This window comes from Falco peregrinus, chromosome 11 (genome assembly GCF_023634155.1).
Source record: "Falco peregrinus isolate bFalPer1 chromosome 11, bFalPer1.pri, whole genome shotgun sequence".
In the NCBI taxonomy this organism is placed as follows: Eukaryota; Metazoa; Chordata; class Aves; order Falconiformes; family Falconidae; genus Falco; species Falco peregrinus.
Genome location: NC_073731.1, coordinates 13,173,261 through 13,200,250, shown reverse-complemented (window position 1 = coordinate 13,200,250; position 26,990 = coordinate 13,173,261). Strand labels below are relative to the sequence as shown.

At 44.1% G+C, this 26,990-nt stretch overlaps 2 protein-coding genes across 4 annotated transcripts in view; both read right to left on the bottom strand.

The window, feature by feature from the left end:
• Positions 1-11,072, bottom strand: part of CMTR1 (cap methyltransferase 1) — a 31,750-nt gene extending 20,678 nt beyond the window's left edge. Inside the window, exons 1-4 of one of the 2 annotated variants that reach the window (XM_055816079.1) lie at positions 10,915-11,072; positions 9,382-9,516; positions 5,886-6,028; positions 3,392-3,550 (exon numbers count right to left, since the gene is read on the bottom strand). In XM_055816079.1, the coding sequence (XP_055672054.1) occupies positions 3,392-3,550; positions 5,886-6,028; positions 9,382-9,511 (432 nt within the window). In that variant the 5' untranslated portion in view covers positions 9,512-9,516; positions 10,915-11,072. Of the gene's footprint in view, positions 1-3,391; positions 3,551-5,885; positions 6,029-9,381; positions 9,517-9,964; positions 10,401-10,914 lie in introns of those variants that run through there. The other variant, XM_005238663.4, reaches the window with a different exon arrangement.
• Positions 11,073-13,476: 2,404 nt separating this feature from the next.
• RNF8 (ring finger protein 8) lies at positions 13,477-26,904 on the bottom strand. Of its 2 annotated transcripts, none has more exons than XM_055816206.1 (8): positions 26,643-26,904; positions 23,533-23,661; positions 21,287-22,024; positions 20,090-20,152; positions 19,177-19,266; positions 17,950-18,057; positions 16,748-16,959; positions 13,477-14,850 (listed from the first exon to the last, which is right to left on the bottom strand). In XM_055816206.1, the coding sequence occupies exons 1-8, from the start codon at positions 26,730-26,732 to the stop codon at positions 14,811-14,813; spliced, it is 1,470 nt and encodes a 489-aa protein (XP_055672181.1). In that variant the 5' UTR covers positions 26,733-26,904; the 3' UTR covers positions 13,477-14,810. The 2 variants fall into 2 exon arrangements, with proteins under 2 accessions (XP_055672181.1, XP_055672180.1); XM_055816205.1 differs by having other exon boundaries at positions 16,755-16,959; positions 26,643-26,901.
• Between the last annotated feature and the right edge of the window lie 86 nt (positions 26,905-26,990).

Below are 26,990 nucleotides of genomic sequence, written 5' to 3'. Positions count from 1 at the left end.
GACAACACCTTCACCAGCCAAGCTGGCTTTAAAGTTGCCAGGGGAGGGGAACCTCAATCCATTCCACTCCTACCAGTTTAATGCCTGTGCCAACAATAGATGCCCAGAGCCTGAAGAGGGATCGCAGGTCAGCAGGAGAGCACCTGAAGGGCAGCACAAAGGAATTCCGGCCACTCCAGCCAGTAAGTCAGACTCAAAGGGGAGGGCCATGGCCCAACTTAATTGCCCCTATGCAAACACACGTACCATGGGAAATAAACAAGAGGGGTTAGACACATAAGCACACCTGCAGGGCTATGATCTTACTGGCATCACGGAGATGTGGTGGGACGGCTCCTGTGACTGGAATGGTGGGATGGAAGGACAAGGTTCTTTAGGAAGAAGAGGCAGCGTGCCACCCTCTACGTCAATGACCTGCTGGAGTGGCTGGATGGATGAGGAGCCAACCAAGAGCTTATGGGTCAGGACTAAAGGGAGGGCAGGGACAGGTGACATTACAGCAGGGGTCTGCTACAGGCAGACTGAGCAGATGAGGCCCTCTATAGACAGACAGCAGCAGCCTGACATTCAAGCCCTTGTCCTCATGGGGGACTTCAGCTACCCCAACACCTGTTGGAGGGACAATATAGCAGGGCCTAAGCAACCCAGGAGGTTCCTGAAATACGTTGATGATAACTTCCTTCTCCCAGTGAGAGAGGAGCCAACGAGGAGAGGTGCTATGCTCAACTTTGTTCTCATCAACAAGGAGGGAATAGTGGGGAATGTGAAACTCAAGGGCAGCCTTGGCTGCAGTGACGCTGGAATAGTGGAGTTCAAGATCATTAGGGCAGCGAGGAGGGCACACAACAAGCTCACTGCCCTGGGCTTCAGGAGAGCAGACTTTGACCTCTTGAGGGATCTGCTTGGTAGAGTACCATGGGATAAAGTCCTGGAGAGAAGAGGGGCCCAAGAAAACTGGTTAACATCCAAGGATCACCTCTTCCAGGCTCAGGAGTGACACATCCCCACAAAGAAGCAGTCAGGCAGAAATGCCAGAAAGCCTGCATGGATGAACAAGGAGCTCCTGGACAAACTCAAACACAAAGAAGCCTACAGAGGGTGGAAGCAAGGACAGGTACCCTGGGAGGAATACAGAGAAACTGTCCGAGGAGCCAGGGATCAGGTTAGGAAAGCTAAAGCCCTGACAGAATTAAATATGGCCAGGGATGTCAAGGGCAACAACGAAAGTTTCTATAGGTATTTCAGTGATAAAAGGAAGATGAGGAAAAATGTGAGCCCTCTCCAGAAGGAAACAGGAGACCAGGTTACCCAGGATACCGAGAAGGCTGAGGTACTCAACAACTTCTTTGCCTCAGTCTTCACCAGCAAGTGCTCCAGCCACACCGCTTGTCACAGAAGTCAGGGACTGGGAGAATGAAGAACCACCCACTACAAGAGAAGATCAGGTTCAAGACCATCTAAGGAACCTGAAGTGCAAAACTCCATGGGACCTGATGAGATGCATATGCAGGTCCTGAGGGACCTGGTGGATGAAGTGGCTAAGCCACTGTCCATCATATTTGAGAAGTCGTAGCAGTCTGATGAAGTTCCCAAGGACTGGAAAAGGGGAAACATAACCTCCATTTTTAACAAGCGAAATAAGGAAGACCCAGGGAACTACAGAAAGGTTACCCTCACCTCTTTGCCCAGTAAGGTCACGGAGCAGATCCTCCTGGCAATTATGCTCAGGCGCATGGAAAATAAGGTGGTGATTGGTTACAGCAGCCAGAACAGCTTCAGTAAGGGCAAATCATGCCTGACAAATTTGGTGGCCTTCTACGACAGGGTTACAGCATTGGTGGATGAGGGAAGAGCAACTAGTGTCATCTACCTGGACTTATGCAAAGCATCTGACACTGTCCCGCACGACACACTTGCCTCTATACTGGACAGACAGGGATTTGATGGAGGGACTACTCAGGGGTTAAGGAATTGGCTGGACAGTCACACTCAAGAGCTGTAGTAAATGGCTCAACATCCAACTGGAGATCAGTGACAAGTGGCATTTCTCAGGGGTCAATACTGAGCCCAGCGCCATTTAACGTCTTTGTCAGCAACACAGACACTGGAATTGAGTGTGCCCTCAGCAAGTTTGCTGACAACACCAAGCTGTGTGGTGCAGTCAACGCAGTGGAGGGATGTCATCCACAGGGACCTCGACAGGCTTGAGAGATGGGCCCATGAGAGCCCTGTGAAGTTCAGCAAGGCCATGTGGGTCAGGGCAATCCCAAGCACAAATACAGGCTGGGCAGAGAATGGATTGAGAGCAGCCCGAGAAGGACTTGCAGGTGCTGGTTGATGCAGCCCAGAAAGCCAACTGTATCATGGGCTTTGTCAAAAGAAGCACAACCAGCAGGTCAAGGGAGGTGATTCTCCCCCTCTACTCTGCTCTCATGAGGACCCAGCATGGAGTACAGTGTTAAGCTCTAGGGCCCCCAACATAAGGACACGCCTTTGTCAGAACAAGGGCCACGAAGATGATCAGAGGGCTGGAGAACCTCCCCTCTTAAGAAAGGCTGAGAGAGTTGGGATTGTTCAGCCTGGAGAAGAGAAGGATCCAGTGAGACCTTACTGCAGCCTTCCAGTACCTAAAGGAGGTCTACAAGAGAGCTGGAGAGGGCCTTTTTTTTTTTTTTACAAGGATAGTGACAGGACAAGGGGTAATGGCTTTACACTGAAAGAGGGTAGACTTACATTAGGTATAAGGAAGAAATTCTTCACTATGAGGGTGCTGAGGCACTGGAACAGGTTGCCCAGAGAAGCTGTGGATGCCCCATCCCTGGAAGCACTCAGGGCCAGGTTGGATGGGGCTTGGAGCAACCTGGTCTAGTGGAAGTTGTCCCTACCCATGGCAGGGGGGCTGGAACTAGATCATCTTTAAGGTCCCTTCCAACGCAAACCCATCTACGATTTCTATTTCCTAATGTTCTTCCCTGTTGAAGAGCTTGAGAAGACACAGGAATAGAACATCTGAGCATTTTATCTGGGACTATTAAAACACATCAAGATTTAAAAAAAAAATCACCTATACTTGTGTGAAAAATTATATACAAAATTAAAAGGGTAAATCCAAAAGAGCTTGATAACAATTTTCAATCACATTCACTACTGCAAACTCAAAAGCAAATCCTACAGACCACAGCAACAATCCATCTGACGCCAATTTTGTGCCAGAACATTAATATTGTGACAGAAAACAAGTTTTGCCATGCTGTTCTGGGACAAAATAAGGCCTGGGTCTACCCAGCAGAGCCACTTAATAGTTGCCAATCGTATCAGACAACACTAAACATCATTCCCAGAGAGCAAATCCTGAACACAGCAAACGGGACTCAAAACAGGAAATACTTACCTCTGGCTCATCCTGCCAATCAATATTGAGCTCCCCATCAAATCCTTTGAGTGTCAGACCAAAGCCTCTCCTTCCCTTCTGATTAGAGGCCTCAACAATATCCTTCCTGCCTTGGCCGTATTTTCCCAGACCTTCTCCTTCACGGAAGCCCATCTTGGCCTATAAAGAAAGCAAGGGGAGCACAGTGAGGCAAGTAGACTTGAGTTTATGTACTACTACTGAATTCAAAGACTAGCAGGGAAAACAGCACATCACCCTGAAGTGACTTGAAGGCATTGAGCATTTTTCATCTCAGTTGTGGCTTTCAGGACTTAACAGTGTGTTCACTTCACTGAGGCAGGACACACAAAAACCCACTAGATCTGAAGAATGATGTTTGAGACGACAGCAAATTACAAAAGGTTCAGTAACGTGGGGACAGCCTGCTCAGAGGGAGAAGTAGTGAGGAGCCTGGAGCCATTCATCACAGTGTTCAGTAAGCATGGAAAGTTCATAAAACAAAAGATGCTGGCACAGGAAAAATTTCATGTTGTGATGATTTTCTTTGTTGTGAACATGCACCCACATACATTTCAAGCATCAGTTAAAACCTCACCTAAAACTCAGAGGAAGAATGCAAGACATATGGCTCCTGAAACACATTCCCACCTCTTAAGTTAAAAGAAATACGCCCATTAACTGCTAGTTTTCAGGCTTTTCTCTTCTTAAATTTTGGCAACAAGAGAACAACAACAGAAAGCATGAATGCAGTCAATTTCACTCCCTCCAGTATGCATCTACAAGATAATAAGTAAATAAAAGACTTAAGGATTAAGTTTCACTTTGAATGAATGTTATCCATATACACCTTCCTGTGAGAATCAACAAAAACATCGTTTACTACCAATCTGTATGAGAAACAACAGAAGAACATCTGACAGGTTTTACACAAAGGTACACAGTGTTTTCCCATTGCCTCTGCAACCTGGCTCTGAATTAGACCTTGAAATACATACACCAAACGTGACACACACTGAGCCTGTTAAACACCAGTTTTCTGAGGACAGAATTTTGAACATCTAGGAATCAAGGACTATTTTTCATTTACTTACCTAATGGTACCAAATCGTTCACCCTGACTTGATATCACATCAATCTTTATATTCAAATTTATGAGGCCTTACCAACAAAGCCTCCCAAATTCAGTAGTAAAAGTTCCTGTACTGTGTTGATTGAAAACACGTTTGCTAATTGTCTCAGGATAGAAGTCTCCAAGTGAAGGACAGTTGCCAAAAACGTACATGGACAGACGCTGAATGATCAGCAACGGGATTTAACTACAGATGGGCACAAACAAAAACTCTCAGCCTCTGGATCCCATTCAGTTTTGAATTCAGCCAGAAAGCTCTTTTTTCACGTAAAGGTACAATCCTGCTGGCCAGCAACGTTCCACCTCCTGGAAAGGTAATATGTCCCTGTTCCCACTCCTAGTAACAGCTAGCACTTCCCAGCTTCTTGCCAAAGACTGGACTTCTAACTTGGCAAAGGCAGCTACAAGTTGGCCTACCACCATGGAAAGATTGCTGACCCCTGCTCCTGATATTACAGCACCAGCACAGGACAAAAGGAGACCCAAATTCAGTCCCCTGCTGAGTTCCAAACTTCCTGTCATATTTCAATTAATACACAACTATACAATCTCATCTTCTCTGCTACCCTTGGAAATAACATTTTTGTTTCTCTGTGAGCAAGAACAGAAATTCTTTCAGTATTATGAGATACTCGCAATACCACAGTAATGAAGTTTGCATCAGGAAGTAAGTGTAACAGCACACACCAAAAAAAGACTCCTTTTCTCTATGGCCTACTGTTGCCTTTAAACTCAGGGACAAGTTGCCAAATCTGGGACTACCGCGAGACGAGACACTCAACCATTTCCTTAGAAGTTCCTAAAAGTACTTTCTTCCCCACACTAATCCAGTGTAATCAAGGTGCTGGCAAACACAACCAAAGTTTAGTTTTCACAGCCACTATCATTCACAACTCCCTGTCTTTCCAAGAAATTTCCAGCCCTACATAAAGGAGAGCGGCACTACATGAAAGAAAAAATACCTTAATAATTAATGTAATAATTCTACAAGGGTATGCCAGCCAGCCTCCAAGACCAACCGAATTAATGTCAATCACAGAATTTCCTTTCTTACAAGGCATTTGTCAACTCAAGCATTGCAAAATGACACATGCTTTTTAAAGCTCAGCAACCTGTCTGGCCCAGAGATCCTTTCCTTCACATTCACCTCCCTGCTCCTATGCCCTGAACATGAATTAACTCTCTTTTTTAACAGATCCCCTTCAGCCACGCTCTCTCAGCCTCCCCCAGTTACTCAGTAGCTGGCAAAGAAGCAGGGAACCCTGCTACAAGGAGGATCAGAATCAAATTATTTTAAAACAGACTGTCTTTTCACTTTGCTTTCATCAGGTCTTAATAGTTTGGTCCAAAACTATTTTGACCTACCATGAGCTTTTGGGAGACACTGTTATACATTGAGTAGCGAGATGAAGTACCCTCCACAAGAGAGTCTTGCTTGAACTCATTGCTGAAGACTGGTCTTTTTTCATCGCTCTCACTGTCAGACCCACTGCTGCTACTGGAAGACTCTGAAAACAAAAGAGAAAGGAAGAAAATAGAGTATGAAAATAAAAAGAAAATGGAAGACAGACAACTCTGTAATCTCATGAAGAACTATATAGTGTGACTCATTAAATCCTCTCCACACACACAGAGAGGACACTTCAGCATCCAAAATATGCAACAGGAAGCAAGCAGGTGTAATAAAATACCCCGTGGAACCAATACCTGGTCATCTGCTCCTTTGCCTCAGGGACACACACAACCTCTCTGAGTCAATGGATTCCAGGCCCCCCAAAGGGCCGAGCAAACCCCATCACTGCAGCAGAGCAGGCCACAACATGGCCACAACAGCACACTGTGGTGTCTCTGAGCTTTGCAGTGATCCTGAGTTGCTGAGAAAGCCCACAGAGATTCTCTTCTGAGAATAATGACAATTACTGACACCCTGATGAAACACAGGATTTTCCTCAGTTTCCTACCTAACTACAGGTGTAAACGCATCCCTAACTTAAGATTAATTTTTTTTAATTAAAAAAAAAATACATCAAGTACACAGGCATCAACCACATGGCCAACACCGCAGAAAGAAGAGAGCATTCAATCCCTTAGTCCCCACATTAAACTTAGTTTGGCTCCACTACCCACTTCAGTAGTGAGGATCCACAAAATCACTACAGCAAACGAGACAGTTTTTCACCTGTGGAGTTTACTGATGCATACAAACCCAAGTGAAAAATAACATCAGAAGACACCAATATAGTTTAAAAATGCTCTGATAGAGACAAAGGCTGGAGGAAGAAGTCAATGCTCCAATCAAGGTCAGAAGTACCACCATACACAGCAGGCACTCAAAACAAACTTCCGTCACCTGAAAGTCACCCGAAACTGATGCAGCAGAGCATTCATTGGCACCAAACAATGAAGCTCTGCCTGTGCCCTGTTCCACCCTGGGATCTACTTAGGAGGAACAGCCTGTATGAGCTGTATAGTCCTTGCTGCTGCTCTACAGTTGTGAGATGCCCAAACCCATTTGCTCTGGGCTGGATGTAACTGGGATCTGGGGAGGAATCATGGTAGTCATATCATTTGTCTCATGGCCTGCTCCATACCAGGTGGGTAGCAAGGGAGGCCCTACAACCCACTGAGTCCTTCCACTTCTCCTGTGGTACTATCACCACAAGGATGAAGCAATGGCACAAATTTCCTACTGAAATCTGCCTAGCACCACATCAGTCACACCGAAGTTAACACCGTGGGGCAGGCCATACAGACTACTGGAGCAATAACCCACAGCAAGCACAGCCACAGTCTTCACTGAACCTCTGCCTCTTGAGCCTCCCTTGTTCACCAAGTGCTAGAAATCACCCTGTGCTACTACATACAACTAGGAGAAGTAAAACCTCATACGCTGCCCTGAGATAATGTGAAGAATTGTTGTTAGCAGAGAGTTAATCTTTTTCTGTTTATCACTTAAAAAGGAATTATTCACTCCATAGAAAAAGACATTATAACTACCTCTAAAGAAGGACTGAACTTCTCTTATATTTTTGTGATTTAAGAAAAAAACAATTATTTCTCTCCCAACTCACAGATCTCTGTATTTTCCTGTTACAGAAAACTAAGCATCAATGAAGTAACAGGAAACAATTGCAGAATTAGTAAAGAAAGGCCATTACAAGAAAGTAAAAATGAGAGACACCACAGTGAAATACAAGTTAAAACCCTTTTAATGTGTGCTCAATCCTTGCTGCTGAACTATCAGCTTTTAAAATTTAGGACTGTGTCTTCACATAACTACTATGCTAGAGTTTTACAGTACCAATCTTCGAGGGTCCCAGCTCGAGACAATGAAAGCTATGATTTAACTTGTGTTTGCAGTATTATATACCCACCTTGATTTACAAACATCTGTCACACAAGCTACATTTCTCTTTGCTTTACAAAGTTCTTAGACATGAACAGGTTCACAAAGGATTTTGCCTTGGGGTCAATTACTGCTTTCTGCTTCTCCAATACACAGCTTCAACTAACTTTGCTACCCGCTTTTGAGCTGTGTCTTATTTTCCAGAGGCTCGTGATGTGCCTCAAACACAATACCCACTACATAAATCTCAAGATAAGTCCCTTCACAACAATTCTTGCTTTTAACATTTGCTAGGCTGTGCTCAGCTGAGATCAGATCTCAAATCACTTCCCTCCCCCAACCTTCTTTCTTTCATCAGAAACCACAACTGGTGTAACCAACTACCGAACAATTAACCCTATGCAAAATGCTGTCCTTGAACTGTATCAATTTGTTTCTTACACATTAAGGCTCACAGCCTATTTTGATCCATATATGAACTCAATAATCAAAATGGGGGGGAGAATATTAAATTTTTAAGCTCAGCTTTGAGTGCACACAACATTCCCTACCCCAGCTCTCCCACCCGGCACCTCTAACCTCCTCACTCGCCTCCAACCTTGCCAGACAGGTATACACACCATATCCCATTACTACAACTACTCCCAAACTGACCCAACTCATCTTCACAAGATGAAGGCTTCTTTATGTGTTCAGGTGCTTTCTCACTAACACTTCATGACCACAGGAAATCCCAAAACTCAGAAGTAGTAGGCATGACCATGAGGCAACCTGAAGTACCATTCTCGTAGAGTTTAAAGCACCCCACAACAGCGATACCAATTGTGTAGGGCACTTGTCTCATCTTTGGTATACACAAAGCTCCAGGTCAGAAAGCATACTCTGACTTGAGGAAAAAGAAGGCAATTTATTCAGATAACTCTGAAATAGTTTTTCTTTCTGAAACCAAACACCTGTGAGCCCTCACAACTCCCCTGTCCCCCTAAAAATCACACCGAGCCCACAAAAGAGATGGTGTTACAATGCAGGAGTCCCAGTCAACTGTCCTTTGTATTCACATCGATTTCTCCCATCTGCAAAAGTTACAGATTTTTTTAATTCTTATTTTTCAAACTATGAGGAAGCAAGACGTTTCAGTAGTGAGTTGTGGGTGTTGTGCCATAAAGAAAGTTTCCAAAACAGAAGTAACTACTGAGACTGAAAAGATGAATGCTTCTCATAAATTAAAAGAATCTTTACTGCTTCGGACCATGCACTTGTCATCTACCTCAAGTTCTATTTTCTATGTCTGAATTCATACAATTCCCAGACCAAACTGTTCACACGAGATTATAAAAGAGCTTAAAAAAAATTCACACCAATTCGTTTGTGAACAGAAATAACATAGTTTTTCTCCTAAAGAGAGAGTATACTCTTTAGGTTCAGGTTATAGATTAGGAATTGAATGCACATCTAAAAAATCCTAGTTATTATTTAGATTCCCTGCAGCAGCATACATCTTATCTCCAACCTTACCTTGAGTAGTATGATTACTAAACTGAGTTTCATCATCTGAAGTAGAACTGAGGGTTAATCCCAAGTCTTCTATCCTCTTCTTCTGCTTCTTTTGGGGGCTGCTAAATTCAGGTTCTGTCCTTCTCTTCATTTTTGCTGAAAGAAGATGATCGTATTAACATTAAGCAAATTAACTTTCTCCTGTATGCCGATGAGTAAAGCACAGCAGCATAGCTTGTTTTATGGACTATTCAGTATTATGCTTCTCAACTTAAGTTTGCTGCAAGTAGAAATATTGGCTTCTTTTGCACCCACCCTTTTTAATAGCTAGTCTAACTAAACAAACACCAAGTCTGCGCAGAAGCTTCCCTATTACTGATGAACTGAATTTCAGATCATTTCTACAACCTATTTACCATTAAATGCTAGTAATGAAGACAAGCCAGACGCCAGCACTTAGCTTAAATATGAGTTGATTACTACTACTGAATCAAATATTTTATCAAACCACACCGAACAAATGAGGAAGTAAGACCAATCTAATGGAGAACATGCAAGGTGGAACCAATTTCTCACAGGAGACTCAGAACACGTCTGACCTCACCTCTGCAAATGTTAATAAAAGAGCTTTCCTACATTACTTCTGTAGCAGTACTTTATTAAATATGTGTGCTCAAGTTGGGGGTGGGGCTGTTGTTTTTTATTAGGAACCACTGGCAAGATAGCAAGCTTCTGGACGTGCCGATAAACCCTGTGCAAACCCAGAGAATGGACTAACACTTTAGACGGAGTGAACAGAAGCCAGCTGGGAAGGCTTGCAGAGGGCAAGGACCAAGTAGCAGGAAAACAGGTGAAAATTAAAAGGCACTGATGCCTAGAGCACTATCTAATTCTACCATCTATTGATAAAAAGCAATAAAAACCTATTGGTGTTTATTAGTCTATACAGATGCCCCCGGTGACCAATTTGAACCCTGTTATCAAACTTACTTCCACAAATACATATATGTTTGCCCACATATACAGGGCAGCTTATGACCAATTACTTTATTCATCCCCATGACCCTGGCTGCAGGATCACCCCACAACTTCACTACACGATGGCTGAGATCTTTTGCCTTCTAGCAGACGTTCGTTTCCAGCCAACTCATACTCATCTGCTCTTGTGTCGATGTAGGGTTTGGGTTTTCTCCCTGGCTAACGTCTAACGGTGTGAGAGCAATTCCCCGTTCTCCCCGAGATACTCTTTTATTCGGGTAACACGCTCCTCCTTCACCGCTGCCTCCCCTCGAGGTCCGTCCCCCCCCAGCCCGGGTCCCCGCTGCATTTCCAGCCGGGGCCAGGCCGCGCCCTCCCTGCCCGCGCCTCACGGCCCCCCTCAGCCAGCCGCGCCCGCCCGCCCCCGGCACCGGAGGCCCCGCCGGCCCCGCCCGCCCCCGGCACCGGAGGCCCCGCCGGCGGGCCGAGAGCCCGGGGCGCCCGACGAGGGCCGGCGGGCAGCGAGCCCGCGGGAGCGACGCACAGCGGCGCGCCAGGCCCGCGGCCGCCACTCACGGCAGCGGATGAGACGGAGCGGCGGCAGGCGGGCGGCGAGGGCCGGCTCCGTCTCCCGGCGGCGCGGAGGGGACGCGGGCCCGTTCCTGCGCCGCCACCAGCGGTTTCGTTTCCCCGCTCGGAGGCGCCGCCGTCGCCGCCCCCGCCCCGCCCCCTCCCGCGGGTCCTCCCCGGGCCGCCGGCGCGCTGCAGTGACGCCACGCGCCGCAGTGACGCGCCGGCCGCGCCCGCCGCGCGGGCCCCGGCACCGCCGGCAGCTCCGGGCCGGGAGCGGGGCCGGCCCGCAGGGTCCCCGCGACGGCGGCGGCGGGCCCGGCGCTCCGGGCAGGCGGCAGCCGCCCGCCCCAGGCCTTCCCGGGGAGCTGAGGCGCGGCGCATGGGCAGGGGGAGGCCACGTCCCACGCTGCGTAGCTCTTGTAAACGTCCGCGAGGTGTGTTAACGCGCAGGTAGTTCAGCCGCTGCCTTACAAGCGGCGCTCTCTATGGAAACCGGCTTTTTTAATGCTTCGGGAGGAGCCGTACCCGCCCGTGGCGCTGGGCCGTCCAGCTTGCTGCCCCAAGAAACGGGCTGCTCGCAGGAAAGGTGCCCCCCCCCGCCTCTCTCTTCCTCCAGCAGAGCCAGAGCAGCTTTCGTAAGGCCAGCGAGGATGAAAGCTTTACACACATATAATACGTACCTATAGCGTTTCAAATCCTCATGACAAATGATCTAATTGAGCTGTCTTGTACTTCACACTAAGCTCAAAACCCCGGGACATACAGCTCAGCAGGCGCAAATGCTTAATCTTAAAATGCAAAACGAGGACGGTAGCACCAAGGGACGGGAGTATACTATTTCAGAAGCATAGTTTATGGTTATCTACTTGTTGTAAGGTATGTGCCTATGTGACCTTATAGGAAAACAGACTAGCAGCAGGGACAGAGCACAAGCAGGGAGCAAACATTCACTAGCCCGAGCATCTCTTTGGGGAAAAAAAAAGCAACACAACACTTACATTGGGGGTAGGGGTGAGCATCACTGGATTACTAAATTGCCTGTTACATGTTTGTTGCTAAAACTTACAAAGCACTAACATGGTAAATTACATGTGCAAGAGAAAAGCAATCGTCAGACTGATCTCGGTATCCATAAGTATGCAAGAGTTAAAACTGCACACTGTCCCTGTGATGGTCCTGTTCTGCAATCCGTTGGCACTCCTTCCCGATTATTGCTGCTGATGTTGATAAACAATACATTGCTCTGAAAGCAGTTATCACATTACACGTGTGTAATACACGTATGTAACATGTAGCATGTACGTACTACAGCTGTCTTCCAACAGAAAGCATCAAGTCTTGAACCTGCACCAAGCCTGCTGCGCATCAACTGCAACTAGCTCACAGTTGTAACCTAAATCCTGGATAGTCTCAAATCACAGAAGTGATGCATTCCCAAGACAGGCAACAGTTCAGGGCATGACATCTAAGGGGACATTCAGATGTACCATCAAGTAGGAAAAAGGATCCAGATCTTAAACCAAAGGAGAATACGGTATTAGAAATACCATCTTTTCCAGAAGCTCAGTAGTTTGCCTGACACTTCTGTATGTTTAGCCATCAGCTCTGTATCCAATAGTAATTTTACTGAGTAATTTAGTGAACTGGAAGGAGAGGTCTGCTCTTGTCCCTGAAGTGCTTCTGCAAGTGAGCAGTATTATTACTTAATCTCTCCCCGTGGACCTTTACACACTATGTACCTACCAGTAACAGTGGAAATGGTTTGGCATACCACTTATGTTCTCCATATTCTAGTGAAAAGAGACACACTCAGAAATTACACTGAAGAACTACTCTGTTACTAGGAAAAGCATTATCCTTCTCTGCAATATGCATAACCAACATAACAAACGTATTTAGCAAAACAAAACGAGCAAAGAAAGTGCAGCAACATGGAAGAGATACACAGTAGAATTTGCAGTCCTAGGTAACCAGCGTGTTTTCCTCCAACTCCTCTTCATCAGGAATACCTGTTCCAATGTCAGCCTATTTCACCAGCATTTTGAGGAACCCTCTTCTCTCAGACATCCTAGAGAGCATATAGTTACAAAAGAAACTTTCAAGAGCACATACAGAAAACAAACATTAAAAGGGAAAGAGGAAAACTGAAGATGTAATGACTCCTTGACAAAGAAACCTTACACCAAGATTTTAAGAAAGTTGCCCGGTCCACAGAGATCACACCTACCGCCCCTGTTCAAGTCCTACCAATCAAATCTGTCAGAATGCACTGCTTGCTTAGGGCATCATCATCATTTCCGCACCTTTTAGTGGGATCTTTCTTTAGTAGAAGACTACAAAGGGTATTATTATATCTACTAAATTACCATTAGCATAGCCACAGGCTTGAAGAGTTGGGTTGTCCTTTATCAATTCCTGAATACGCCAGGTCATTCAAATAACTTCAACATAGACACACTGCTTACGTTATTCAAAACATGAAGCAAAGTCATAAAAATTATATAGTCTGTGTTTTCTCAAAAAAATTTAAAACTAGGAGAAAGACACCTCAGTGGATGCACCAAAGACGACTAATGCAGAAATGGATTTATGTTTTCCTTTTTAAAATAAACATAGAAACAAGAAAGTACATAAATAGCCAAAGAAATATTACAGATGAGAAGGCCTTCCCCCATCCTCTTCTCACAGTGTAAAAGTCTTTCCCACATAACAGCTAAGTCAAAAGCATATGCCACTGAAAATGAAATTTCATAGATAAATTTGTGAAGGATGAGGCAAGACTCGCTCAGTCTCTTAGGGATGAGTGATTTGCTGTGAGGGCAGCACAACCCACAGCTCAACAGCAGTATTTTGTAAACAGTAAAATGAAATGCTTCCTTCCATGTCTTGTGGTTGCCTACAGATGCTGCTTTCCTACACTGCCAACAGGGCATTTCACTAATTCAGCCAGCAGCACTTCTGAAGAGGCAGAGGTTCCTCTCTGCTGCTGATGAACTATATGGATTTCTAATGTCATTGCTAGGAACTTCTGAGTGCGCCGCTTCCCAGTTCTAAACCTCTTTATGCAAAAGCCTGAAGAGGGAACAAACTAAAGATACTATATGAAAAAAGTACTAGCTACAGAATTCTGGAAGATTTAATCTTTGCCGCCCCTATCTAACAGAAAATGAGTAGGATCAACTGGGGCAAACTGATGGCCAGCAGCTCAGCTTACACAATGCATTTAAGCGCTTTAAGGCTGACAGGGTCCATAACCCACCCTTTATTACTTTTACAGCCAGAGGCCTGGGACGACTTTAGCTATTGTATGAAATTCAAGAGGAAAACCCATACTGGCACTTTTTCCTGCCTGCTGGTGGGGATGGCAGAGTTCTCTAATAGCTTGGGCCATTCCCATTGCTGCCTGAAATAAGGGAAGCTGATGTACACATTTAAACATGTCATTCACTAAGGAAAGGGCAGTGATGCACACAAACTATTACATTACACTGAGCAGGTCACAAGTGATCATGGAAGCCTAGGTTTTGTATGTCAACCATCTAGCATAACAGCTGTTTGTTCTCCCACAATCCCAATTTCATTTTGAAGATCAAACTTATATACATTCATTTTTTAAAAAAAAAAAAAAAAAAAAAAAAAGTCCTTCTTCTAAGTGCTGCTAGTGGTTAGCTCCAGCCTCTTCATGGAGTCTCTCCTTCCAGATGTCCAGTCCACTCATCCAGCAGTAGTCAACCAAACACCATTAGGCTGGTTCTGGGCAGCACACAGGCAAACAAGTCTGCAGTAAGAGTGTTTAGATAATATAGTAGCTTTCATTATAGTAAGAATCCTCCTCAGAGTCCTCGCTGTCACAACTGCTCATCGACAAGATGGAGTAGATGGAAGAATTTACACTGCTGTCATTGTCTGTGGCTGGTTTCACCAACACATTCTGTATCTCTGCATTCAAAACACACAGACACAAAAGTTAGCAGCAATCAGTGGACCCAAAAACGTTAAATTCTCTTTGTTCTCTTTAACACTTATAGCCTCTCACTGTCGGTTTGCAACAGGTCTCCCAAGTTGCAGGGCATAGGCCTTTTTCTTTTCAATTTTCAGTGTTAAAAGAACAAAGAGTTAGGGTTTTTGTTTGTTTTCTTACAAGTTTTATATGATGCCTTTTCCTGTAACGATAGCACAGATGAGGAAACATTTTCCATCCCTTCACTGGCACATGACTGGCAATGGAAGTGACTAACTATTACGGTGCCTTGCCAGGTAAGAAAGAGGGAAGGAATAAGATGTGGTAAAGAGTTTTCAAACCAGTAACGGTTGTCCAGGATACTTATGGCCCCATCAAAACCTCCATATGTTTAAGAGTACAAGGCATTTATTGGTGCCCATTTTACTAAGACTCTTGGAAAGGCTTCTTGGAAAGCTCCAACTGAGCTTCTCAAGTGCCACTTGCATCATCATTTCTTTTTCAGCTTGTTTCTTCTTAGGCATTCATGTTTAAATAGGCACACCGTTATCATCATCTCAATCGGAATGTTTCCAGCACCGAATAAAAAGTGTGCACAGGAATAATTATTCATCCTTCTTCCTGAAATGTGTCGTGGTGAAGCTAAATGATTTCCTACTAATAGTCATTTATATAATTAGAGCATCTATCACATATGAAGGTAGGCTATGAACTTATTTCCTTTTTGTTCAAACAAGCATGAAGATCACTGGCTGACGATACAGAAATGAAGTGGGCTCTAACAAAGAGACCACTTTATCCAATCACCATTGTCTACCTGATGAAATACTTCAACAGTGCTATGGCATACTCTGCAGATGTGCGTATTACACAAGAGCAATATAAGTTCTGCAGAGGTGAAAGTAATTCACAAAGCCAAGCTAGGCAGCCTCTGAGCAACATCGCATTTCCTGAGGGAATCAGACAGAGTTGGCTGAATTTCAGGTTTGAACTAACACTGTTTAGTGATGTCATTCTATGTTATTTTTGTTATTTTATGTTATGGGCATTCCATGGAGAATCTGAAACGTTTCAAAGGCACCTTTCATTAGGTCAGAGGCTTGACACATTGCAAAATGAAGGATCATGCACTCACCTCTACGAGGGGAAAACAAGACAATTACTTAAGGGAACACAGCAATGGAAATTTGTTAAGGGCTAGTAGGAAAAGACTTCTACATTTCAGCACCTAGATACCAGAGTCAAGTGCCCTAGAAACAAATTTGGAAGAGGGATGCAGAATAGGAACACCCCATACTGGAGTTTTACTTAAAGCCGTTGCTGTCATGTACAATCTTTCAGCTACAGCTATGTGGTTATGTGTTTAAGCCACAGTGGCTTTAATTCCACAAAAATTAACAAGGCAGAGCAACTGCCAGTTCAGCCATAGACTTACATGACAAACCAACATTCCCCTTCAGAGATTTCCTACAGAAATCCAGCACAGAGAAGATAATTCAGAGTTTCTCATCAGGCACTGCCGTGCTGAACTTTTGCAATGATGTAGTCAATAGTTCAACCAAAGGTGCCTGGTAAATTTTTCAAGGGTCATTCTGTACAGTTTTGCTTTTATTTAGCAATCTCTTTGAAACAGGGTAACCTGCAGCATGGTTAAGTTGCCCTGCTCAACCATGGAGTTCATACTGAAGTCTTTTTCCAAACTTTCTGTTAATTTTATTTTACTATGCAGTAAAGCTAGTTACACAACATATCTTAAAATTAATTTTCTAGCGTTTCTGCTGCATTCCTCAAGCATCTCCTTGGTATATAGGTGCCAAAAGGTTGTACAAAATAGATGTAATGAGAAATTGTACTCATCATGCCACATCCACCCACCTCTCACCTTTCCGCTCTCTGATAACAGTCAGGCGATGCTCTTTCATTTCCACATCCAGTTTTTCTACCATCCTGTCAATGCAGTTATCCAGCACCAGAGAGCGTGTCTTTGATTTGATCTCCTGCCTGCAGATGGGGCATTCCACTTTACGTTTTGTCCACTCATTGATACAGTAGGAGCAGAAGCTGTGCGCACAGTTGAGAGTGACCGCCTGTGAAATTTCACAGAAGGATAGTTATCAGAGCATGCTCACACAAGCATAGTCAAGAAAAAAATACTGAAGTCAGAAAGACATTAGATGAACATTCCCTCTAAGGGATGGAGGGAAGAAGCCCGAAGTCCCTTTTCTTCAGTCTTTGTATGGGTTACACACAAAAACTCTCCCATGCCGGAGTGCAGACAAGTTTTATAATCAGTTAATGGATGCTCTGTAGGTCATAGCAAGTCAGAAACACAGAGAAAAAGAACTAATTCTAATCATGTTTTCCCAATTTGAAATGGATAAATTATGGAGAAACAAAGATCTTACAGAATAATGTCTTAAATTACCGAGAAACCAGAAATCAAAATTTCAGCTAGCTCTTAAGTCATTATAAGAAGGCTAACACATCAGGCTTCCTGCAGCAGAAACAAACATAATGAAACTGAAGTTCTAGCATAACACAAACAGAAATAACAGTCTACATTTCAGGCACAGCCTATCACTTCTAGGATCAAATGAAAGCAGGCCACCATCTCAAAGAAAGAGTTTATCTGAACAATATAAACAGTTCAGGGCTTGACTGAACACTGCACCTCCCTTCCTTTACCAACCTCTTCTTACATCTAAACCTGAAGCAGTCCAGCCCTAGCCAACTTAAAGCAAGGTCCACTACAAAAAGATTCTTCCTCAAGCAGGCTCTTCGGCAGGAGCTCAGAGCACCAGTTCAAAACCACCCAAAACCACCGTAAGCCTATATGCATCTTAGGATTAAGCACTCATCTCTATGCAGGTAGAGACAATAAAGCTGAACTTGCCCAGGAGAGTTAGGGCACACAGCATGGATTTCTGGACCAACCCTTTCCCAAAACTCACTGTGGGTCTGTGGGGAATCTTAAACTATCAAAGTAAAAAAATATGCTTGACTGTTGCTTTAATGGAACTAGGGAAAGCTTCTCAAGTCTTTTCTTTACTGGCAAACCCATATCAATTTAAACATACCTCAATAAAATGCTCAGAACAGATTGTGCACTGCAACTCATTCTCCAACACATCGTTCATCTGATTCAATACCTCTTCTTTTTGGGCTCTCACCTTTTCCTTCTCCTCCTAGTGGAAAAGTACACATGGCCATGTATCAACAAAGAACAACACTTTACTCAATACAATATTGGCAGGAAGTGCGTGTGCAAGGCAAAGTAGTACAAGTAGAGAAACACAAAACTGCAAGTCTCCACATATCAGGTCTGTGTGTATTACATACCCAGATCTGTAACCCCTCTCCTCTTTGTAGTTACAGCAGTATTGAGAATATTCCCATCCACTGTAGAGAACTTAAAGCAAGAAGAGCAGCCATTACCAAAACCCCTTTCAGCCTAAAGAAACTACCAGCTGGATCAATCTTCAGAATCCCTTTCAACCTTTTCCTGGCATGAGTTTGGCTTAAGTCAACAGAACAGTTCTTTTGATGTCTGATGTGAATAACAAAACATCGAACAGAGAAGATACCTCAATTATTTTAGAAAAGGAAGCATAAGAATTTAAAACATTTATTTGCATTTAACTGCCCAGTAGTATTTTTTTTTTTGTTTAGACTTAAATTAGGATCTTAAGTACCTGCTCTATCCTCTACAAATAACCAGAGAAATTCTTCCAATTGAAGCTGTACTTGAAACAGCAACAGAGGTGTAAAGACAACTTAAAAAAAAACCCAAACCATAAAGGAAACAGCCAGAGGTGGATAAAGTGATCATTTCCAAGAGTAAGACACAGGAAATTATTCTGTACTCATCACCTTGTGTCAAGGGCAGGAAGAAATGTGGCTTATCTCATTCATTATTCAAATTCCATGTTGTTTCAATCCTACACTCCCTTGTACGACTGCTGGAACACCACAGTTTTACTTGATAGAATACACTCTAACTGAAAATGAAGCACTTTACTTTTCACACACACTCTTCCGGGCCCACTTCTCCTGCACAACACACGGTTCAGGTGCTCTGGGTTTCCTTATGATTGAGAAAGATCTGTTCAACACTAATTCATGAACAGGGCAGGGTGTATCCTCCCACAATCTTGGAAACTAGAGTCAGCTGCCACCTTGAAATACAGTTTTTCCACTATGGAAGACAAAGTACAGTCAAGACAAATGTTAAATAAACCATTTCCTCTGCTACAGCATATCATGTTTTGTTTATGAATAAAACTGAGAATTCAGTTATTCCTTACCTTGGTTTCTTCCAGTTCTTTATTCTTGGCTCGGATTATCTCCTCAAAATCTTTTTTAATACGGCTCAATTCTTCCATCAAAGCATGATGCTGTAAAAATACCATCCCAGAAACTGTAAGAGTGCCATTATAAGCTATCCTATGAAACAGACACAGCCATAATCATGAGGTTCAGCATACTCATTTCTCCTAATCTCCTAGAAGAGCAACACATATCTGTATGAGCTGGGGTGTTAAGGCAGTTTAGCCTTAACTGGCACTACATTGCAATTTTATTTATGACCTTCCCAGCGTCGTGGCACTTATCATTCCCTCTCCCAGGTTACCCTTTCATTTCAGTTAGGTTTTACAGTCACCACTTTGAGTGCATCTGAAACATTTGAGTATCAAGTGGTATTTGACACATAAGGATCACAAAAACCTGTCACTGTGTACGGGGTTACCTAAAGCTGTTTTCAGATAAGCTTTTCTGGAAGGCCTTTCCCTTTGGAAAAGCCTAGGAAACCTAAGTGTGTGGCAATGTCTTTCAAAAACATTCCTAAGCAAGAATGAAATTTTTTTCATTTGGTTGAAATTGCCAAAATAACTTCCCCAAAACAGATACTCAGCAGACAGACCTTACAAAAAAAGCCCACCAGCCCAAGGACCAAATTAAAATAAATAAAAAAAATAATCATTGCAGCTACTGAATGCTTTCAATCTGAGTGCATATTCTCACAATATTTGCGGCAAATAGCAGCTCCCACAAAGTGAGGTCTGCCACTTTCTGACAGAAACTTGGTCTGTACATGAAGATCATCCGATCTGCACTTAAGGCAAAGTCCTCATCTTCTACCAAGAGGTCACAGCAGTAAGAAAGATTTAAATATCTGAGTTACACAGTTAGACTGAGCCAAGATTTATAACTACTTGCCTCTTGCAGGACCTGCGCCAGCTGCTCCTTCAGATTCTCTTCCCCGTGTTGCCGCTTTACACCCTGGTGGGGGCAGGGAGAAAAAGAGGAAAAAGGAAAAAAAATGTTTTAAGAAAGCAAGGGACAGAAAATGACTACTTTGCAGACTATCTTTACAGGATATGCCAATGCTGGTTTTTAGAAAACCCTGAGATGTCCACTCTAGTGTTATATGTCCACAACATAAATTACAGCTATTGTTCACTGTGAAGAATTAAAATGGATGTATCATTCACACTTACATACTTGGAACACCTCCACGTTATTCTAGCTCTAAAGGCACCAGCATATTCATAGAAGCAAAGAGGTCAGCAACAGTTTAAACATGAGAAAAAGCTGCAACTCTGAGCACATTCAAAGAGTGGAGTCATACCTACAGCTCCAGCTGAACTTCCCAGTGTGCCTAAGCATACAACTCCAGCCTTTCTGTACTTCTGATACAGTTATCTTGCATTTAGCAGCAGAGTTTAAAGGAAGAAACAGATAAATTATGAAATTCACTCCAAGATGTATCCTTACTTCCTTTAAACCAGATTTTGAGCAAACTCAAATAGAAAGACTTTAGTTTGTTATCTAAAAAAGCTACTTATTAACATACACATACTATTTGAAGACACTTACAGATTGCAAGATAGGGTTTTTTTGAAAGGGGGGGGGGGGGGGGAAGTCTCTCCCTCTGGGGGTTAAGGCATACAGTAATTTGCTTGCTTAGAAAAGGAAGGGATTTGTCCTGTAGACTGGACATTAATTCAGCCATATACAAAGAGAAATTTACACTTCAGGTGAATGCTTTTCAACTTGTCCTCTCTGTAACCATAGGAGATCAGACAGAGTGTTTTTTTAATTTAAAACCACAATGTTTTTACTAACTGAAATGCTTTACTATCTTGTGTAATGATCCTGTTTGTAAAAAAATAAGAATTATTTTGTGCCTTTTTCCTAATTCCCCATGCAGCCCAATCCCTTCTGTCTCTGCACTTTCTTTTGGTACACATGCCTGGAAGTGAAATATTTCCATGACAATTTTAACAGCAGTAATTCACACAAACATTATTTGCATTAGTGTATGGTTCAAGACCTTATTTTGGATCAATGGCTTATATTAGGCATTCCATAAAATTGAAAAGATACAGGCCAAAAAGATTACCACCATTATACCTCTAGCTTCTGCTGCTCTTTAAAGAATGTCCTTTCCAGCTCTTCCACCTGCTGCTGCTGATGCTCTTGTTCCGTGCACAGCTGGTCCTGCAACTCCCGCAGCTCCTGCTCCGTTGCCAGGATCTCCTTCTGAGCACACTTCCTGCGCTTCTGCTTCATATTCAGAACTTCCGTCTGCTTCTCCTGCACTTTCATCTTCAGCTTCATTATAGCTACTAGGGTTTTCCTCAGCATTTCCAAGCCAGTCCATGACTGTGCAAGGCCAGAGCCTTTCTGGTCCTTATGGGGGACAGACACTTTCTCAGAGTGCACAGGGCCACTATGCACTGGACCACTATCCTCCTCACTTGGTCCAGGAGAAGGCAGCTTGACATCCATCTTCTCTGTTAACTGTTTGGCCTCTTCCACCCTTCCCCATGACTTACGCAAAAATTCTTTATCACAGGACACTCTGTCTCTTTTGGATCTGGAGTTTGAAGGGCCTTCTGATCCAGATGTCTCCAATTCCTCCAAACTAAATTTACGTTTAGTTCTTGAACTCTTAGCTTTCCATAGGTCATTCCTTTGGGCTAAAAAGGGTCTGATTTTCTCCCATTCCTCTTTAATTACTTCATATTCATATTCAGCAGTCTCTCTGTTTTCCAAAGGCACTCCCAACTGTATACGGTCTCCTTCAGCAATAGGATAGGCTTTTGAGGGATCCAGGCGCTGTTTGTTAAGCCAGACTCCATTTAGACTCTGCAAATGAACAGAGAATCAGCAACATTTAATATGCAGTTACCGAGTCCTCAGCAAGTTATTTCTGGCAACTGTAAACATAGCCAACCTCTTCAGTGTTGCAATCAGAACAAGCACTGTTCTTTAAATAAACCTTGCAATATCCAATGTATTGGCTTAGTGACCCATTTATTACAATTATTGCATTGTATTATTTACTGTGCATTATTCCTGCATTACATATTTTGTGTACAAGCACTAAGAACAACATTAATATGTGCTTCTGGGGGAAAAAAATTGCCCAAAAGCTTAATAAGAACTAACCAATAAACAGACTCCATGATAGATCATTCTCAAGAACATGGAATACTGCAGTAATTATTCTTGACAATTAATGTCACCTGAAATTCAAGAAGAAACTAGAAACAAAAAAGGAGTATAGCTCATACTGCTTAAAGAAAAAAAGAGTTTTCCATAAATACAGGGAGAATATAAACAAGAAGGAAAATGTTCTTCTAGAGATAATGTTCAAAGCAGAAAAAGGGTTTTTAAATTAGACAGTAGACTAGCTCAAGAAATAGTTTTGAAAAACAACAAAACCGATCTGTGTGCAAGATGAACTGCAGAATCATTAACAACTGACATAACTCAGAGATTCAATAAAACAACAAACCGGTAGCAGTGGTAACACAGAGGAATTGTTAATAATTAATCTACCATAGATGTTTCCAGTCATGCAACAACTATAAGTTTTCAAGTTTATGCAAGTACTGAAACAGTTTTGTTTAAAAGCAGTGTAATTTCAATAGTAGCCACTGCATTCCTTTCTGACTAACATGCTGTTGACCCAAACACCCTTCAAATCTGCATGATGTGTTGAACACTTGTTCTACCAGTTCTGTTTTAAAGCAAGTTACTGATTTTACAGGTTTCAGCCTGAATGAGAAAGTGGAGAGATCACGATATAAAAAACAGACTACTGAATTCAAAGTGAGACCTAGCTGAGGGCTCTGATGTCAACACTTCAATCAGCTGAGGAAAACTTTTCAGAAGAAACTCGTTTAAACATAACATGAAGCGTGGTTCTTCCTAACAATACAGCCTTGCTGTAGTTGATTATAATTTAAGCAACTGTGTCACTACAATAAGGAGTATGAATTTATCCTTTTATTAGCAGTACAAGAACACTATCCTTCTGAATACTGCCAAAATTCATAGGTGTTTTGTGGGTTTTTTTAAGAAAGCAACACAAAGCAGGTTTACAGACTGCAAAGTGCCCTTGGAAAGACTATAATTGTCTGAAACAAGCTAAACCGAGACAAATCTATGCACAGAAAGCAATATGGCTTGCATTCCAATTACAGCAGACTGAAGCTTCCTGCTGGAAGTGCACAACAGGCAAGACATTCCCATGGACCTTCTATCACATTTACACCATATTATATCAAAGCCCATATATTATCTGAGCCCAAACAGGGCATTCCCTTCAGCAAATCTCGGAGTACAAGGTCTTTAATCAGTCTCTGTACCTTGTTATCCTTGACAGTCCACTGCCCTTCTGCATTTTGCTGGAAAACACAGTGCTTACGAGAGATCATCAAGGGACAGGTTTTTGACACCAGCTGGTATGTGATATCTAATCCTCGGCCTATAGTTACCTAAAAATAAAAGTAGTTTAGTAACTGCAATCAGCAACAACATAGTAAATTCAGTTTATGTCATTTCAATGTAAGAATAGTTGAAATCTATCTAGATGAGCATTTTACAGCTAATTCCAAACAGGATTTTTAAATTTTTTTTTTTTTTGCATTTAAATTCAAGAGTACACAGAAAATTGAAACCTACAAAATTTGAAGTATTATCTTTCTGAGGAAAATTTGATTAGTCTAAGACAGGTTACAGACTTGATTTCACGGAAGTCAGCAGCAAAGCTGCTCAAAGCTACTCTCAATCCATCCATGTCCCACCTTAGTCATTATCTAACTAAATACCATTTCTTTAAACCAACACAATTGTTTGTGGGTCTCAAGATTACTTCTTACCCTCTTCTTTCACTAGTTGCATTTGTTCAACTGTCTGTGAACAGGAAAGCTGCAGGAATAAATAGCCCAGAAAACTGCCATCAAAAAACCGCAAATGTAACTGTGCCCTAAATGCACAATACTTTTGTAAATCACACCATCAATCTTATGGCTCAGAAACTAAGCCACATGCAGCTCATAACCAATACTGAGAGTGATCTAAATAATCTGATTAGACTCTAATAGCATTTTCTGGAAAAACAGACATAACTTAATCGTACCATTTCATAGTATCTTATTAAATCTGATCTGATTGCAGACTGCCATTTAAAGCACTGCTCTGCCCTACTCTCCCTCCCTCTGCTGCCTCCTTTGCAAGATCCGATAATCACACATGCTTTCCTTATTCATCTGTGCATTGCCCAAGTTTTCACTCAACTTATGGTGTCTTTTAGACAACTGCATGGATCGAACATAATACAGCAGCAAATAGAGCTCAAACAGGAAATCTCAGTCATCCAGGAATCTTGGAATTGATTGTGGACTAGCCAGAAGGCAAAGATTTTGGAATGTCACCAGAGGAGGAGGTGACATGTACTGAAGAGGCCCCACTGTATAATAAACTGCCAGAAAATGAAAAGCAATATGGCTTTATTGACGGGCCCTGCCATATTGTAGGAAAGCATCAGAGGTGGAAGGCAGCTGTGAAGGTATGTCATGTAGATGCTCATGTACCCAAGAGCTGGGCCACTGAAGAACATCAAAACAACCAGCAGGTAGATCTGGCTGCTGAGACTAAGGAAGATATGCAACATACAGACAGGCTCATGATTGAGGGGTGGACTTGACCATTACAGTGGTGGAAGCAACCACCAGATGGCTGGAAACATATCCCATGGCCCATCCCATCTCCTGCAATCCCAACTCATTTGCATCACACCTTCCAATTCCTACAAGGTGGAAAGATGGTGCAGTCAAGAAAAGTTCATTCACTGCACATTACCTGAGCAGGTCTTACCTCGAGTTTAAAGCAAGAACTTGGACTTCCACGTCATAGCTAAATGCAAGGAAGTCAACAACTATATCAGCCCCTAACTCTTAAATGCTTCATATATACTAGCATCATGTCAACATGGATTCCGTAGGTGAGAGGTACAGAAACTCAGGCGGACAAAGACTACACGCTTCAGGTAGATTCAGTTATAAACTTGGCTTTGCACTTGTCCCTGCAGTTATAACAGAAATGCCTAATCCATGTGAACGATTCCTAGCGCCTGGTCACACACACCTGTGTGGCATCATGCACCAATACCAGTGAGATCAAGTAGGGCTGCTCACAGAACTTCCCCTTGGTCACATTCACTGAACCATAACTGAACAGGGTTCACATAACTGAACAAACCATGGTGGAGGGGCGAGATGTTACCATTTGCCTGCTGGAGTTTGCTGCTGCCCACAGAGGTACTGGCAGATCACAGCACACCCCCACACCTCAGCAGCACAGTTTGGCACAGACATTTAAATCCACAGTGAAAACAGCTTGTGCTAACACACCAGCCTGTGGCCTGGCAAGCCTGCGGTGTCAGGATGCCATCAGTCCCAATGGCCTGTGACAACGACTGCAGCACTGTGCGGACAATCAGAGCGATAACATCTTGAATGAGATTAAAGTTTTGCAGATGTATTAACTCAAGTCCTTCACTGAGCATACTTGTGCATTTCATGGCTTCAAATCCATGATGGAAGAGTAACAAAACTATACGTTAGCTTACAGAGTAGCCTAGCGTTGAAAGATGCATTAAGAGGGGGACCTTTTGCAATGCGTAAGTGCAAAGGCATTAGGTACAGCACGAACCCACACCACCTCCCTGCCTGATTCCAGCACTCCTCTTCCAGTGCCCCAACCTCAGCACGCATCGCTGCCTGCTGGGTTTAAGGGAAAGAGTACAAGGACCCACTTGGGCTTTTCAATTAAAAAACACAATCGCTGAGAAAGGGTTATTCCTGTACCATACCGAGACATAACTGGAAAAGATTTAAAGCGTGACCTCATTTACATCTATATAACTTTGGCCACAAAACTCTAACACGTTACGCACTGCCACCCTCGCCAAAGCTCCACCTTGTTACCTGGGCTAAGGATTGCCCCCCCCTTACGGCACTGCTACACAAACACTAAGGCCTTACAAAGGATTAAGAGCCGAAGGCTTGGCAAATTAGACGGAAAGGCCCGCTCTCTGCTCCCCGGCGGGGGCTGAAGGGCGCCCGGGTCGCTGCCCCTGCCTCCGCGGCAGCCCCGAGCCGAGCCGAGCCGCGCCGCCCCCGGGAAGGCCGGGCCCGCACTGGGGCGGCCAACGGCGGCTCACAACGGCCGCTCGCTAACAGGGGCCAGGCGGGGCCCAGGGAGCGCATCAAGGCACAATGAGGCTCCCGAAACCGGGCGCACCGAGGGCCCGGGGCGGGGGGGGGGGGTGTCTCCTGGCCGCGACAAGGCTCCGGGCCCCGCGGCACCGGTAATGGTCCCCCCACCCCGGGCCGCACCGATGACGGAGCCTCTGCCGCCCGCTCACCCGCCCCACTCCGAGGGGCCGGAGCCTGCGGGGCCGGACCCAGCTCACCTGCGTGCCGGCCTCCAGCAGGAGCCAGTCGCCGCTGGCCCCGACCGGGCGGAGGCACCAGACCAGGCACGAAGCCCCGCGAGCCGCCATAGCGTCCGCCCCCGCGCCTGCCAGCAACAGGCAGGAGGAGCAATCGCGGCAGCGGCGCTCTCGCGTGACAAAAGCCAGCGCAGCGGCCGCGCACCGCCCAGCGGCTCAGCTGACCGATCCCGGAGCCCAGCGGAGCCGCGCCTGCGCCCTGGGGCCAGCGGGGAAGATGGCGGTAACCCCAAGCAACCGTTGCCCGCGCGGCATCCGTTATCCCGTCGGCCCCTGCGCTCACTGCCCTTTGTCCCCGCCCCTTCCTAA